Source organism: Colius striatus, chromosome 1 (assembly GCF_028858725.1).
Source record: "Colius striatus isolate bColStr4 chromosome 1, bColStr4.1.hap1, whole genome shotgun sequence".
Classification (NCBI taxonomy): domain Eukaryota; kingdom Metazoa; phylum Chordata; class Aves; order Coliiformes; family Coliidae; genus Colius; species Colius striatus.
In genome coordinates this window covers 67,340,820-67,357,560 of record NC_084759.1, presented here as the reverse complement: position 1 = coordinate 67,357,560, position 16,741 = coordinate 67,340,820, and the positions used below count along the sequence as shown (strand labels likewise).

General features: G+C 37.5%; 1 protein-coding gene across 1 annotated transcript in view; it reads left to right on the top strand.

Annotated features, from left to right (window-relative positions):
- ATP10A (ATPase phospholipid transporting 10A (putative)) overlaps positions 1-16,741 on the top strand; it is a 115,963-nt gene that overhangs the window by 66,054 nt on the left and 33,168 nt on the right. The window contains exons 4-7 of the mRNA XM_061998095.1: positions 3,556-3,662; positions 3,768-3,899; positions 5,925-6,058; positions 7,836-8,088. Coding sequence (XP_061854079.1) covers positions 3,556-3,662; positions 3,768-3,899; positions 5,925-6,058; positions 7,836-8,088 — 626 coding nt within the window. The remainder of the gene's footprint in view (positions 1-3,555; positions 3,663-3,767; positions 3,900-5,924; positions 6,059-7,835; positions 8,089-16,741) is intronic.

Sequence of the window (16,741 nt, the reverse complement as noted above, 5' to 3'; positions counted from 1 at the left end):
TGTTCCAGCCCCCTGTTGCAATTTTTTTACATTAAGAAAATATATCAGTCTATACAGTGAGGTCTATTTAATGTGCTATAATGAAACAACCTCTCCTGGAGGGTAAAAAAAAAGGACTAAGTTCCATCAGAATTGAGAGTCAGGAAGATTCTTACCGATAACGTGCACTGAAACTGTGTTTAAGATTGTTGAATATTTTCTTTGGGAGTGTCAGGCCTTGGAACGTAATGCTAGCTCTTCTGTTTACTTTGTAAGACACTTGGGAAACCAGAGAATCAAAGAAAATACTGTCTTCTTAATACAGTTTTAATATGTCACCTTGTTATTTGATGCCATTAAAGATCCAACAAGGAAAAATACAATAGAAAATGAAGTGAGCTACCATCAGACTTATTTTTGCATCTCTATATTAAACTGGGAGGCTTATTTCTACACAAATATTTTCAGAGTGCTGTAACAAAGGAGAAGCTAACTGCACCTGGTCCACCCATTTCTCCTAAGTCACGGTGCGTGTGTATTTTAGACGTATAGATGCTGCGTATTTGCGGTGTCACCCTTGTGAGGAGTTGCAGAGAAGAGCTTTACACCTGCACAAACCAGTGCATTTCCTTGCAGGCTAGGTGAGGTGTTCCAGGCATCCGAGCACCTTCAGCCAGCCACTGTTTTAAGTACTGACAGAAAAGTTTCCTTCTTTGCCTCCAAAGTTACACTGGCTGGAATCCAGAAAGGAGAAAAACAGACTATTCAGCCTCTGCAACAAGCTTAAGGTTTATAACTCTGCAGGGCTAGAAATGGGAGCAGAGCCATCCTGCACCTGGACATAAAGTTATACCCTTGGCAGGCTTGTAGTCAAAGTAAGCAGTTTTATTTAACTGTAATTTTCATTACTTTTAATACAGACCTTTATGTCTGTAATTTTTCCTTCCTTTTATCATCAGTGTCCAATTGCCTACATGTATGTTCTTTTAGTGTGTCACTGGGAATGAGTGCAGACAAGAAGGAAACAAGTGAGTTTCCTCCAGTCCCTGCCAGAATCTTTCTCCCAGATTTTTATCTCACCTGTGTATTCTAAAGGTCTGGTGAGCAACAGGTGACTTGGTTGACTTCATTTAGATATGGAAAAATAAAAAGCAGTACCAAACATGTGTAAAGATGTGTTGTGGTAGCAAGGCTCAGCCTATAGTTGAGGACAGTATGTTATGGTCTTGACACCTACAGTTAATGGCAGATGTTGCACCATTGCTTTGGAGCAGTTGTATAAGCTAAGATAGTAAGAACAAATACAGTACTGTGTAGAACAAATACACAAGTAATTGTACATAAAGGTTGCTACATGCAATATACTTGTCACAGTCCACTTACTGTGAAGTGTTAAAAATTGATGAAGACTATTAAATTATAAGCCAGGACACATACCACTTACCACTTTTATCTTTAAAAAGTCTCATTTATTAAGAGGGATCATACTATCATTGGTAGACTTTATTGAAATTCAAACATCCTCAGATTTCTGAGAAAGGCTAATGTAGAATTCATCCTTAAAAAGCAGAGGAATGGCAGAATTCTGGTAGTAATGTAGTTTCCACACTATGGAATCATTAAGAAATTATTTCCCATATTTTAGGCCCATACAAACTTGGGTAATTGACCAGCTGGCAATCAGTGGTTACACCTATTGGAATACTGCAAGAGAGCTATTTTGAAGTTCCTTTAGCAACAGGTGAGGCAGTGGGTTAAGGAGACAAAGGAGAGCAAAACCTTTGTTCTTGTGTCTGAGGTTGGAAGGAAGGATGGGTTGGGCAGGGCAAGTTCTCTCCTGATGGAAGAAAGACTCTTAATTTTGTATCAGAATCACAAACGTGACATTATCTACTTCTTCCCTTCTCCATTTTTTCTTGATATCTTGTCATGTTACCACTGTTGCACAGCAGTCAAACTCATCACTTTGTCTCCATCCCAAAAGTGAAAAGCTAAGCATACCTGTTGAAATATCAATACATTTAATTTATATTTTTGTGTAGGGAGTGGGTATAATATATTATGCTGAACTAAAAAGGGTTGTGTATATGTGTCTGTATATATATATACATATATGTGAATGTATATATGTCTATTATTTATGGGTATATTCAACTCACTAGGAGCATTGGCTAGAGGCTACATAGTATAACCAGCATAACAGCATGATCTGCAAGTAGTCCTACTAGACTGAGTACAAATACTGTGAACCTTTTCTTCTTGTAGATCTCAGTGTATTTGACATAGTTCTTCAGGTCTCAGATCCTAGAAGTGTGAGCTAAAGTTGGAATTTTGGTCCTCATTTAGAAAAAAGTCCTAACAATATGAGAGGAGCATTAAGATATAACCTAAGTGTTAAGGCTTAGAAATAAGAAACAAATAAGAGCAGCTCCATGTTTTTAAAAAAGATCCAGATACCCATAAAATTTGACACTGCAACAGCACAGTGTAAATTTTAGTGTAGCACATGTGCTTTTCCATATTTCTCGTGAGCTCCTGGCTTTTACTTGTTCTTTGTTTCAGCCTGTTTTTCAGACTTTGGAAGTGTGATGGTTTTGATGCTCTGAAAGTGAAGGCAGAACATTTTAACATTCAGACTTTGCTTTAATCTTCTCTGAGTCATTGGGTTACTGCAGTTGATTAAATTAAAATGTATCCATTTCGAAAAGGTTTGGAATTATTATTTGATTTGTCTTCTTTACCTAATAAAACATTCTAATGCTATTTTTTAACTGGTGTTATTACTGTTCGGCATTTCCTTGGTGACTGTTAATTCTCATAAGGTTGTTTTCTATGTTTCTGTCAGCTGAAATTTGAGTCAATCCATCCACAGCAGGTAGTCAGGTGTAGTGGAAACATTACTTTGTTTTATTTCTCTCATGTGTTTTGGTGCTAGTCAACAAGAATCATCAAGGCACAGGTCATTTCATCACTTAGAGAATCAGTGAGACACTTTGGAAAGGAATTTCTCTTCTTGTCACTGATGAACACATGGAATTTCTTTCCTTTCTTTTTCACTGGACTGACACATATTATCTCTGACACATCTTCCTTAGTATCACTAAGTCCTTTCCCAGTTTCACCAATTCTTTCTGGGATTTTGTTGATAAGAACATGCGCATAGTTAATCACGTGAACTACACAGCTGCTCTTAGGTGGACTGGGTTAACTGTAATTGCACAGTCATTTGCACATGCGTAGGAAGTCCCAACACATTTCAAAGCATTAGATTGGCTTCACACATGCTGTAGATTTGGCCTGCATATCTTTAATGAGCATTTGTCCAGCACATTTGTACACACTGGTACTGCTCCAGCTGGGTTGCTGCACGTCTGGGATTCTTGTGTCAATATTCTCAAAGTATGACAGAGAATGTTCCCAGGAGGACGAGCTAAGGAAATATTTTACCATCAGGTTGACAAAACTTCTTAAATTTAGATGAAGTTTCCTGGGCTCACTATATTACACATTAGTATGATTTAACAAGCTTAATGTTTTGACATGCTGTGCTTTGTTCTGTTTTTGAATTTTCTGCAGTGTACATAAAAGTGGAAAAAAGGACGGATTGTTCAAAGAAAATCTTTTGTTACGTGGATGTACTATTAGAAATACAGAAGAGGTTTCAGGAATAGTAATCTATGCAGGTAAAAGCTGGTTTTCTGTCTGATGAGGTGTACTACCTTTTTATAGCCTCTTTAAAATAATAACAAAAACCCACATGACGTTATTTGATCTAATTGCTTCTGCAGGGCATGAGACCAAAGCTTTGTTAAATAATAACGGACCCCGCTACAAGCGCAGTAAGCTTGAAAGACAGATGAATGCTGATGTCCTTTGGTGCGTCCTCATACTTCTAATCATGTGTCTGTTTTCTGCCATCGGTAAGTGCTCTTTAAAAGTAGAAACTTAGCCATCAGACTCTCTTGAGATTCACATGCTTATCAAAAACATATGTATCTACCAAAACATGAAATCCATAAAGCTGCATCCATACTGTCTAATTTTTGTTGTGTGTTCTTCTTTGAAATAAAGATGTCTTGATACATAAGCTCATCTAGTTTCTTAGAGTTAATTAAATATATGCTGTTAGTACCAGAGATTTCAAGTCTTAGGTTCTGCTACCCTTGATAGCATCCAAAAATGTCAAATCAAAAAGAAGCCACTTTATATGTAATCCCCTCAAAATTACAGGTGGTAGACTGTAACATGCCATTAATCAGTCAGCAAAGTAATTTATGGGTGGAGAGACAAACATAATTAGCACAGTGCTATTTCCCAGTACTGTTTATTAAATCAAGGCCACAGTGCACAACATTGATGTGCTGTCCCTAAGACTGCACAAGAAATAAATAAAAGTATAAATCTGCATAAATCCAAGTAGAAGACTCTTCAGAATTCACAGTGTGTTTAAGGAAATGCTGAGGTTCAGGTTAATACTCTTAAAGTGTTTTTTCTGTTCATTTGTGAGAAAGAACTGAGTTTTACATTTGACACTCAAAATGATGCTTTATATATGGCATACAAATTCCATACCTGTAATGTTCGTGTGTTTGGGAATATTTATCTGTGAGTCATAAGGGCATAAACACCAAAATGTTTCCTAACATCCATGGTGCAGTTTAATAACAATCAACATAAGACGTTATGTCTCTGTGTGCCTTTTTCCAGGTATTGTTAAATGCTGCTTGAAGATGAGTATTTCCAGCCATGAATGAGATAGCATGTGTGTTTCCACTGAGTTCATTATACTTTTTTGTAGTGTCTTAATGTTGAGGAAACTAGTCCTCAGGGATGAAGTGCTATGGTAGACTTAATTACACTGAGTCACTGTGTACAGCTGTCCCCTCTGCTTCTGTATCTGAGGAGTTGCTCCCATCCCAGGCATCAGGATGTGCACTGCATTGGCTCCAGTTCAGCTGAAACTCCTTAGATGCATAAGTGTGAACAGGAGGAGGTGGCACACAGTATGTGGCACATATACCTTCCCTTCCATCACTTCTGCTACTAGTGACCAGCAGGGCAACAGAGCAAATTGATGGAGGTGGTAACACCCAGAAACCAAAAAAGTGCTCAGTTTATGTATCAAGATGTAAAGGATCTTGTCAGATGTGACTTACAAAAAATTACTTTAAAGTAGACCTTTCTCCTTTTTTTCTGATTTCTGACATAGAGTGAAGATAGTTTGAATGCTTCTGATCATGGGGGAATTATTCCACATTTTTAACCTTAAAAACATTGAGCATACCATTTTAAGTCTTCTAGGACTGTGAACCCTACCACTGGGCTTAAAAAAGCTGTCTGTTAACAGGAGTGTAATATTCTCAAAATAATATTAACCACCTTTATTTGTTATCAGCACAATCAAGTTTTGAGCAAAGCTTAGAATTTCTTCTATTCTTAGTTCCATGCTGTTGACTCTGCTGATAGTGTAATTTCAACCGTTCTGTATATGTGATGGGTGAGATTCATACAGTCTTTTCTGACTTTATCCAGCTGAAACTAGTTTAGTGATAGCTGGCTAGCGATATGCCTAGTGCAGTCAATGCAGTTCTTTCATTTAAACACATAGAATATCACCAGAATTAATCCCTTTTTGAAGACCTCTGGTTTTCTCACTGATTACAGAAGGAGCCTAAACTATTAATTTAGATTAGCCAGCTCACTTTATTTGGATAAAGTTACATGAAATGACTCTTGAATGCTGTCCTTAAGGCCAGATAAATCCCTTTCTCAACTCCCAAATTCTAAGTCAGAAAAAGACATGGTTTTGAGGCCTTTTTCAAAAGTCACATAGACTATTTGAAAACAAACACCACTCTCTCACATAACTGTAAGAACAAATTCATACTCTAAGCATTTTTCCTTGGAGTTAATATGCATTTTTCTCTCTTTCAACTCTTTTGCAGGTCATGGCTTATGGGTGTGGCAATATGGTGAGAAGAAGAAACCTATTTTTGATGTTCCAGGGCCTGATGGCAAATATTTGTCTCCTGTTTTAGCTTCAGTATATTTATTTCTGACAGTCATTATAGTTTTCCAGGTAAAGTTCTACGTACATACTGACACCCCTGTTCATAGTTTCCTGGAATAAAGTTATAAACGTTCAGCGTGTGTAGTACCCCTGCCTCCACCAAGACATGCAAGAAGCTAATCAATCACTAGAAAGAAGTACATTTAGTCACTTTGAAATGAAATTTTACCTATAGGGGATGTGATAATATCTAAGCAGAAAGCTAAATTTAATAAAAGAACTGATCTACCCGGTGGTAAAAAGATGGTAACTTCTCTGAAAAATAAACAGACTGATTCATACAGCTTGTCAGTGCTCTCTTGGGATTGGAGAAGAAAATAATTTGAGAACCTTTCTTAAAAGATTCAAGTATTTTATTTTATTTTATTTTATTTTATTTTATTTTATTTTATTTTATTTTAAACAAGTAAGAAGAGATAGGATACAGTGGGCCTGCTGGGAGAAAACAAGCTTTATGCTTTGTATCTACCCACTGTGCAATATACCTCAAAGACTGTGGGTACCACTTAAAGTACAGTTTTCTAGTATGAACTAAGTTGTATACTTTTTTAACCACTTTTCAAAGAGACAGTTCTTAACAACTCATTATCTCAGCTAGATAGCAAACTCTGTTAAAGTTTTTTTGCCCCGAAGAGTAATGTAATGAATGATGAAGGTGGTGAAAGAGAATGAGCAGAGACTCATGTCACCGAAACATGTGGAAGTATGCCCAGTGGGACACTGGAGGGGGTTGAGTTACCAAAGGCAGCTACTCCTTTATAAAAAGACATGAAAAATTATGTTAACTTGCTTTTTACTCTAAGGTATTGGGTTATGATATTGATTTAAAAAAATCACCACAGAATTCTTTAACCACCAGCCCTTAACTGTAGGTTTTCTTCAAACTGCATTTGCCACTTATATACGTGCTATAACGTATCACTCATATCTAATTGAGCAAGCTAAATAATGCATGCAGTCAGGGATTTCTGCAGAGAAATGCATGCAGGGATGAAATATATCTACAGAGAAAAACTCAGGTACAAATTAGGTATTTCACAGCGTTTTGACAACCTTCAAGAAACAGTTGAAAATCTTTTCTGGATAAACTTCTTCTCACATCTCTTTCTTTAGCAATTATGAAACATAAGGAAAAACTTCTTTCCTGTGAGGGTGAGGGAGCCCTGGCACAGGCTGCCCAGGGAGGGTGTGGAGCCTCCTTCTCTGGAGGTTTTCAAAGCTGCCTGGACATGTTCCTGTGTCACCTAATCTAGGTGAACCTGCTTTAGCAGGGATTAGATGATCTCTAGAGGTCACTTCCAACCCCTACTGTTCTGTGATTCTATGATACTCTTCATTCAAATAATCTGCAGTGAAAAAGCCAAGGCTGAAAGATTGTTCCTGTGGAGATGGTAATGTTTCTCGTTTTGTTTCTCATATTCCTGCAAAGTGAATTTGTAAACAGTCTATTATTGATACAAAGTAAATTTATCCCATTCTTTCACATTTACAATATTCTGACTGTACTCTCTGTTTTAGATTGTTAGCCTAAAAAAGATTTACTTCTATCCAAGTTTTGATCGTGACCTTCTAGACCTAATAATGCATTTCATCTCTGCAATTCTCCGTAGGTTTTCCTCATCTAACACAGTAAATAAACTATGTTAAAACATAATAAAAACTTTACAGTAGGTACTTAAAGTATGTAGGTTCCTTATGTGCTAGTCTAGTACAAAGTTCATTAGATTTTACTAACTCGTATACTTGCTTCTTTTCTCCTAATTCTCTTTCTTTTTGTGTGTTCTAGGTTATGATTCCAATTTCTTTGTATGTATCCATTGAAATAGTTAAAATCTGCCAAGTATATTTTATTCATCAAGATAAGGATTTATATGATGAAGAAACAGACTCTCAGCTGCAGTGCCGAGCTTTAAATATCACAGAAGACTTGGGTCAAGTGCAGTTTATCTTTTCAGACAAGACTGGGACGCTTACTGAAAACAAGATGGTTTTCCGAAGATGCACCGTTTCTGGAATAGAGTATTCCCATGATGATAACGGTGAGCTTCTGATCTTGTTTTCTGTCTAAAAATTGTTCTTAGGGCAATCTGAAGTAGATATAGAAATTACTGTAGTCTTAAAAAAAGAAAAAAAAAAAAAAACAAAAGAAATTGCATGGACCAACTCAGCAAACTCTGAAATAGCTGTTTTCAGATTAGTGTGGTTTGATGGCTGTGTTCAGCTAGTAGTGACAGTCGTATCAAAGTGCTCTATCTAGAACATCTACAGTATGTTTTCAAAAGAGTTAAAGCTTTTGACTTTAACTCCTGATACACTTGAGCACATGGCTAATTTAAGGAAATTGAGTAGTGTTGCTGATATCACAATTGTTGTGTGTTTGAAGTATACTGTCTAAAATATCAGTTTTAAATGTACAGATAGATTGGTGTTAAATACCTGGACTGAGATTATGTGTCTGTGCTGAGAAGTAAATGTAACCAAAGCTGCTGCTTTTCATATTAACAAGAAATACAATCTGATCTAATAGCATGTTTTACATTACCTTTGTCAGATTTTTTTTCACCACTTCTGTGTCACAGGTGTGTGTCTTAAGGTATCTTCACCACTGTATGAACACTACAGTTGTTCCCAAGTATCAGGTTCTTGACACGCTAAAAAGTCACTCTTTGTCACAGGGAAATTTGAGGATTTTCATCCCTGTGTCATCTTCTTACCTTTCTAAAATTAGGATGTTTTGTGATTATTTTCCTCAAACATTTTGTTGTAATTTTAGATATAACAGATCTTAACTCTTCATTCTGTGTATGCAGGAAAATAATTGATAGCTACAATATTGCATTCCTATTTGCAAAAAAAAAGTTTCTTAATCTATATAATTTACAAAGATCACGGATTAGAAAGTTTTCTGAGAGACCATTACAGAGTTCAGCGTACAGATAAGATGTAGAATAAGAGGAATAAACAAAATAGAGTGGAAAATCTAAAACATGCTTTAGAGAATTCATAAATTCTGAACTCAAAAAACACTTTTTTGAGTTTTGGATTATGCAAGGATTACTCCTTTTCTCTCTTAAAGTAGTACATTACTTTTAAGGCATTTTTTTTTTTCCAAGAAACTAGATGTTTGAGTAGTGTTGTTAAGAAGAACTTAAACAGTGACTGGATTCCTAATTCCGCTTATGATACTGATTATTTATTCTTTTTTTCTTCTTCCTCACCATTGATCGTTTGCTTGTTTATGCTAATTTCAGAGTGCTCTGAAAGTCCTCTGTTCCTTGCAGGAATGATGATGGTACTGCCAACTAAAACAGTGCAGAAAGGATATTTTTATGAGCCTGGTGTCACCAGCTAATATGTAAGCTGAAATCAGGCTTCTGAATTTGTGTGCTGAGTTTCATATCATTTTTACTTTGATTGTAATATATTTAACAGAAATCTAAGTTTGTGCATGTTTTCCTCTTTTAGTTTCATATTAAAATATAAGTGTTTATGAAAGCAGAGTAAATTTCACTACAAACAGAAGTATCAAACAAATACATAAAATAAACTGATTATTTTTTTCAGTCATGTTTTTAATGTATGACTATGGGCAAATCTACAGTTACAACTCTAAGCAGTATAAAATTTCTGACAAATATAAGTTTTCAATTGGCACAGAATTTATACACAATATTTTATACACAGTGTGTTATTCTTTTTTTTCTTCTCCTCTATAGAAAATATGTCTTTCTCTGTCGTTCTGTATGTAAATGGTGATAATTTCTATTGATTTTTTTCCTCATAATTAAAAACAAAACAGAAACTATCCTCATTCGAGTCTTTCGTTAGTTCTATTCTCCAGTCTGATTTTCTAACCACCTCTTTTCTGCTGCTGAAACTTTCTTGTTTAGATATAGTATAAGTATAGTAAAATGTCTATCACAGCTCTTTCTGAGTTTAGGGAGTGCATCAACATTTCTTTACTGTGTGCTTACTTGCAAATGACTCTGCAATAACTTTTCTCTGTCTTACACCAGAGTATCTGAATTACTCTCTGAGGTTTTGGAGCATATGTTATAACTGATGCCATCCTACTCTGCACCTCAGGTTTTGCTGAAGATTTCACAAATTAGTAATTTCTAAAATATTTCACTTGACAAGTGGTCAGAGGGTGACATATATTCAAGAAAACCAAGTAAATTGCATCTACCTTATCTGTTTCAAAAGTGGTTTGTCTTTATCAGAGCAATTTTTCAGGCATAGTGATTTGTCACTTGGTATCAAACTCTGAGGAATGCTTTAGGTGAAATGAATTTAAAATGGTTGTACACAGGTCAAGATTCAAAAGCCAAAGATAACAGGTCATTTTCTACTATAAAAGCAGATAGCTCAGGATGGAAATATCCTCGTTCTGAGCTCTTTCATCTAAGTTGCTTCTTTGACTGTGGCTGGGTAGCAGTGCCTGTTATTCCAGTTGCTTGACCCCTCTCATCGTAAGGTTCTGTTTTCAGTTATGGATAGTTTTAAAGAAGTTTAACTCTTTGGTTCAAGTTTTCTTTGCCAGATGTTTGCCTCAGGCATGAGTTCTGTGGGAGAACTTTTGGTCAGAACAAATCCATTCAGCCCTATCCAAGAACAAGGCTAAGATGTAACACACTTTTTGCCCATGCTAAGAAGTTCTGGCAAATTTTCATCTGAAGTCATCTGGAGGCTCTATATTCAAGGGCTCAGCCATGCACACACACAGAGGGGGGAAGTATGCCTACGGTGGTAGATTAAGGCCTGAAATTTCCTCACTTTGGAAATTTATTTTTCTGCAGAAGCATTTTTTTCTGCATAATAATCTGGGACTGCAGCATATCTGTTAGTTACTCAATCAACAGATTGTGTGTAGCCTTCACAAATTTTCTCTATGCTGCATTGTAAGCTTTTCTTCCTAAAAATTGTCCACCATTATGAGCAGTTATCCCATTCTTTTCTGTTCTGTAGGGATAGTTATACTGTATTTGTCATCACCACCTCTGAGTTCCTTCCACCAGTGCATTAAGCAATGTGTGTGACTTTACGTATTTGTAGCTTGATCTTTCCCCTTCTTCCACTCTCTATGCATGGCAGTATGCCAGGCTGTGTTAAGTTTGGCGTATTTGAGACCACGTGTCTTTTTCTTGAGTGAGGGGAGTGTCCTTGTTTTCTTTGGAAATTTATTCCACAAAGCCATGTGAATTCCCCATGTGAAAGGTGAGCTTTATGTCTGCAAGAGAGAATCCTATCTTGCGCCAGACATGGACAGGTTAATCATGGTTTTCATCCCAGAGGCTTATGTGGACCTTATGCAGCACTGGAGCAATTAAATGCTTCTGAAATAAAAAACTGAAATTCTGAAAAAGACTGAATACTTTTTTTAGGGGATATAGGGAATAAGTTTTCATGAATTTGCTGGAGAAAACATTTTCCTCCAGGATTCTCTGTTAGCTCTAAGTTTTTTATGAGGCTGATGGCACTACACCCAGGAGTATTGCATTGTTGTAGTCTAGATGAGAGGTCACAAAACCACAAATAAGGGAAGTCAATAAATTGCAGTAGTGTGGAACAGAATGTTTTGGCGAACTAGAGGTAGTGCAAAGTATTATTCATGCACTGCTCTGCAAGAGCTTAGCACCAAAGAGGAATCCAGGAATGCCTGGAAGGCTGTGAGGGAAAGTGTGAGCATACTCAGCAACAGTTCCATGATGCAAGCTCTATCAAATATTCGTCATTGTTGAGGTCACCTGTAATATTTTGATGATGGATTATGCACTGGCTGAGATCAAATTATGGGAATTCACACTGCTTGTTTGAACCCTGTAGAGTATGTTGGTAGCGATGGGATTCTTGCTATTTAATTCTAGATGTTTGTATGGAAGATAGTAATCTACTGACTTTACAGCTGCTGGAGAAAATGAAGCATTTGTGGGATGTAATTCACCACACCTGTTTTAGTCATGTCTGTTTTTTAGGTAACACATGCCTATTTCTCTGTAATTCAGAATTCTAAATGCAGAGGAAGAGAATTTCCACCTCACATCTGTGTGACCTGCATTCTTAAATCTGTTCTATTGCCTCCTTCAAAGTTTCTTCTTGATTTGCAGATTGTTAATTCAGGAGCAGGGTATGTCATGGACCACTCCAAGTGGAAGAATGATTATGTCCCATTCATAGATGTCCTGTGTGTTTATGGAATACCCATTGCCACTTTACTCTGGTTAAATCCCAGAATTATTCTTCTAAGCAGTACGTCTTCCTAGCCCAAAAGAATGTTAGCACCAAAATAAAACAAAAAAATTGTTTCCCTATGTGTAAAATTGCATTGCCATATTGAGGGCTCTTCCCCTCAGGCTAATAGCCAGCCTCTAAGAATTATTATAACTGGCCACTCCCCATGTCTGTCTGCTTAATCCCAGAGATAGTAGGTGCCCAAAGGCTGACTGTGCTTCTGAAAGTCATTATAGGATTTGGCTACAACCAGATGCTCTTGGCCTGACATTTGTCCTAGTTTTCCAAATGCTGAGTTAATCACACACTTGCCTGTGGTGTGTGATCTGTTTCTCTACTTTTAACCATCTATTGTATGAACTTTTGACAAAACACAAGTTGAATTTCCATGAATTCAATCACACAAATCCAAAAAGTCTGGTTTTTTCTTTCTTTGCATTCTTCTCCATTCCTTCCAATGACTGTGAAAAAAACTGTAGAGAACATAAGAATAGGAGAAGTTTCTGGGAGTGAAGGTACATGATGAAACCCTAATGATTTTCTATTGCATAGCAAAGTCTCTTAATTACTAAACCTGAGAAAGAAGGAGTTTCTGCTATTTTTTCTTGGTGAAGGTTGGCAAGCAACTATATTTCATAGGAAAATATATTAGTTTTCAAAATTTCTTAATCTGAGGGAGCTGTTTTATAGTGGAACTTTCTTACTCTTTTTGTATGTAGCCAAAAGTAGGACTTTTGGCTACTTTTAGACTGCACATTCCATCCACTTTGGAGAACTGGAGGTAAATTTTTTTTTTCTAAAAAAAAAGACATAAAAATCATGAAAAACCGTGCCCATAAATGCAACTGTTGCTTCCAAAGAGAATTCTAATCTGTCACTTTTACAATTCGACAGCCTTCGCAAATCCCAATAGTCCTTTTAGGCCCTCCCAAGAAAGATCAAAACCTTTAGCAGAACTGGGTGCCTCAGGCACTCAGTGTAGCTTGTTATTCAATTCTGTTTAGGTTTAGGGGGATTTTTGGGTTTTTTTTTGCTTTTTGGAAAAATTCTAATTGGTCAGTGAGGAGAGAACCAATGCCAGCGGATGTAGAACTCGTTACACTAGGAGTGCCCCATTTTAAATACTATAGGATCATCAAATCATAGAATGGTAGGGTTTGAAAGGGACTTTTAGAGACCATCTATTCCAACCTCCCTGCAGAAACAGGTCCACCTAGATCAGGTCACACAGGAACATGTCCAGGTGAGTTCTGAAAACCTCCAAAGAGATTCCACAACCTCCCTGGGCAGCCTGTGCCTGAACTTTTTGGGTTCCAGCTTCTTTCCATTACCCCTTGTCCTGTCACTGGCTACAGCAGAAAAAAAGTGATGCCCCAACCTTCTGACATCCACCTTTTAAATGCTTGAAGTATTAACGAGATCCCCCTCAGTCTCCTCTTCTCTACACTGAACAGCCCCAGTTCCCACAGCCTTTCCTCATATGAAAGATGCTCCAGTGCCCTGATCATCTTGGTGGCCCTGTGCTGGACTCTCTCCAGAAGTTCCCTGTCCCTCTTGAGCTGGGGAGCCCAGAACTGGACACAGGACTCCAGATTAGGCCTCACGAGGGCAGAGTAGAGGGGGAGCAGAACCTCCCTCGACCTGCTGGCCACACTCTTCTTGATGCATCCCAGGATGCCATTGGCCTTCTTGACTACGAGGGCATATTGATAGAAGCCAGAATAATTCGTATTTAGAGACAGGTAGTATTTTTTTCTAATTATTTTTATGGTCTACACTCATAATTGCTCTGGAAAATCTCCAGAAAAGTAGGAATTATCTGCATTTCTAAGTGGAGTAAAGAGTTCTTAATGAAGGACTTAATGTTATTCATTTTAAGCCTCTTGGGACACTAAGAGGGGAGAGGAAGGAAAATCTTGGTGTTTTCTAATCTCAAGACTTCTCCTTATGGGGAAGTTCTTGCAAAGTAAATCAAGTTAAGATTATGTTAGCACATTTGTAGAAATTTATAGCATGCTTGCTGCTTGACTGACTCTTTATGTAGACACTAGAGTGCACTTCGAAGTGAAATAAGCTTGCACTCATAAAATAATAACGAAATAAGGTGATGTGATGGTGTGAGTAAGTACTGCACATCTAGATTTACTTCATAATAGTTCAGTAACAGCCTTATTCAATGGTTTGGGGCTCATTTGAAGCCCACGGTGAAATCAAGGCCCACACACTGACAGCTGAATTATTCTCGTTTAGGGGGTCTTCAGTTTTATTCTTCTTGAAGGGAAGCTCTTCAGAGTTTATTGATGCCACTTTCCTAGTTAGTCAAACATCTGGCTATGTGGCAACAGTGTCTCCATCAGCCTGCAAAGGGAATGCCGAATCATAGAATGGTACGGGTTGGAAGGGACTTTTAGAGATCATCTAGTCCAACCCCCCTGCAGATCGTAGAACAAATACAAGCAAACCTCAAAAATAATGAAATAATTTTTTTTTTAAAGAAAATAATGTATTTTCTGATACTTAACAACTGCTACAGGAGTTTTATTTATAGCTTACTGTTGTCTTCTGAAAGATGAAAGAGAGTTCATGGAACAGGAATTATTATTTCTTTTCTGTGCTGCAAATGTAAAATGAAGTAGAGGACAGTGAAATTTGACTTTCATGACTTGCATTGCTGTTTTTCTCCAAGTTGTTTGTGTCTTTGCCCTTACTAAAAACCTCTTCATCAGACAAAAAGATCAAGGCCATCAATTTTCAGTGCTGAAACTGAAAAGCATCCCACAACAATGTCTTTCAGGTTATAACATTCACAGGAAAAGGTTCTGAATCGGAGAGGGCTGAGTGGGTGGAGAGAACAGTGTGTTCCCAAAGAAGCACGCTTCGCACTGCTGAAGCATTGTGAACCTTAGCCATAACGTAATGATTGAGCTGGGTTTCATTATTCCTTCAAACTTCTCAATTCTTGCTGCATAATATGTAAGACTGCACTTAAGAAAATGCTGAAAGGTACTAAGGCCTGCTTTTTATTAACAAGCTTAACTTGGTATAAACTGAAATAACATCATTTGTATCAAAATAATTACATTTGGCTTGGTTGAACGATATTCTAGTCTTGTTTCCACTTTCCCTTTTTTTTCCTTTTTCTCAGTGGCAGGAACAATTGAATGAATGTGCTACAATGAAGTCTGTATAGAGAGCAAGACATAGCTAACGTTACATAGACTAGCAAGAACCATGCTATTGATATAATACTAGTAAATAAGCTCAATGCTGCATTGGGAAACAGCTTTTGCTATGCTGAATATTTTTTAGATGTAAGAAAAAGCAATGAGGGATAGAGAGATATGGTATGCAAGCATAACTGCATTGTGCGTGAAATGCATTCTCTGCTTAACCATAGAGTTTTTATACATGGAATAAAAATGATAGTTCAGGGTCTTTGGAGTTACGTATTTCAAGGCATATTTTCAGAACAGAAGCTTAAATTAGGTATGGTTATTAAAGAAACCGTGTCCTTTAAAAAACTCTACTTGGTAGGAAGTTGGACCAACTGGGTGGCACATTTTGCAAAGCTGAAAAGAGTAATTGTAGGCAGTCCTTTCCCTGTCAAGGAACATTACTTGTTATGAGAAGAAGTGTGGCGTTCTGTTGGTCTGCTGATCAAATGCCCAGCATCTACAGTGAGGAAGATGGTCCTTATGTCAAATACAAGCTTTTCTTATGCTTTTTCTGACAGAGATTGAGTGTCCACATGTTGTGCCAACTTTCCTTGAGACTGGGTTTGCCACTAAGAGCCTCAGTAAAGATAAGGCACAGAAACTCTACTTCTTAGGATTGACTTAAGTCTTAAACATTACTGGTGTGTCATCTTTGAGCAACAGTTTTTCAACCTGGGGTTTGCAACATGTAACTAGGAGCCTGAAGAACATAATTAAGGCAGAGCTTACACTGTCAGGCTGGATGCTGCCTTCCACCCGCCTCATTCCGGGAAGTGCACTCCATCACGTCTCCCCATGGTAGAGAAGGACAGAAGTCCTGCAGTGCACTGCTCCATTTTAGTACTTGAGTCATCATCTTAAAGCGACATGCTGTGATATCCACACGGCTCCTTCCTTCCTTGCATGCGTGGGTTTCCTTTGGAAGAAAACTGGGATCCTGGGAAGGAAAAGTGAGCAACCTGGCTCACATCTTGATTGAAGGGCTGCATCTGTGCTTATGACATGCTGCAGATTGCTTTGGGCCATCAGTGTAGTCTTCTCATTTCAGCTGAAGTCATGGTAGAGGGATCTGCACTTCCACTGTGAAAACGCATAAAGGCTTACAGAGCAGAAAAAAGGTGGGAATCAGTGGACAAGAATGATAGGACAGGCTAGAACTGGCCTGTCACAAAGCACATGCAACAAGCTGAAGGAAGGACAGGATGCAGATGAAGTGAACTTAATTTCTGTGCAACTCATTACGTTA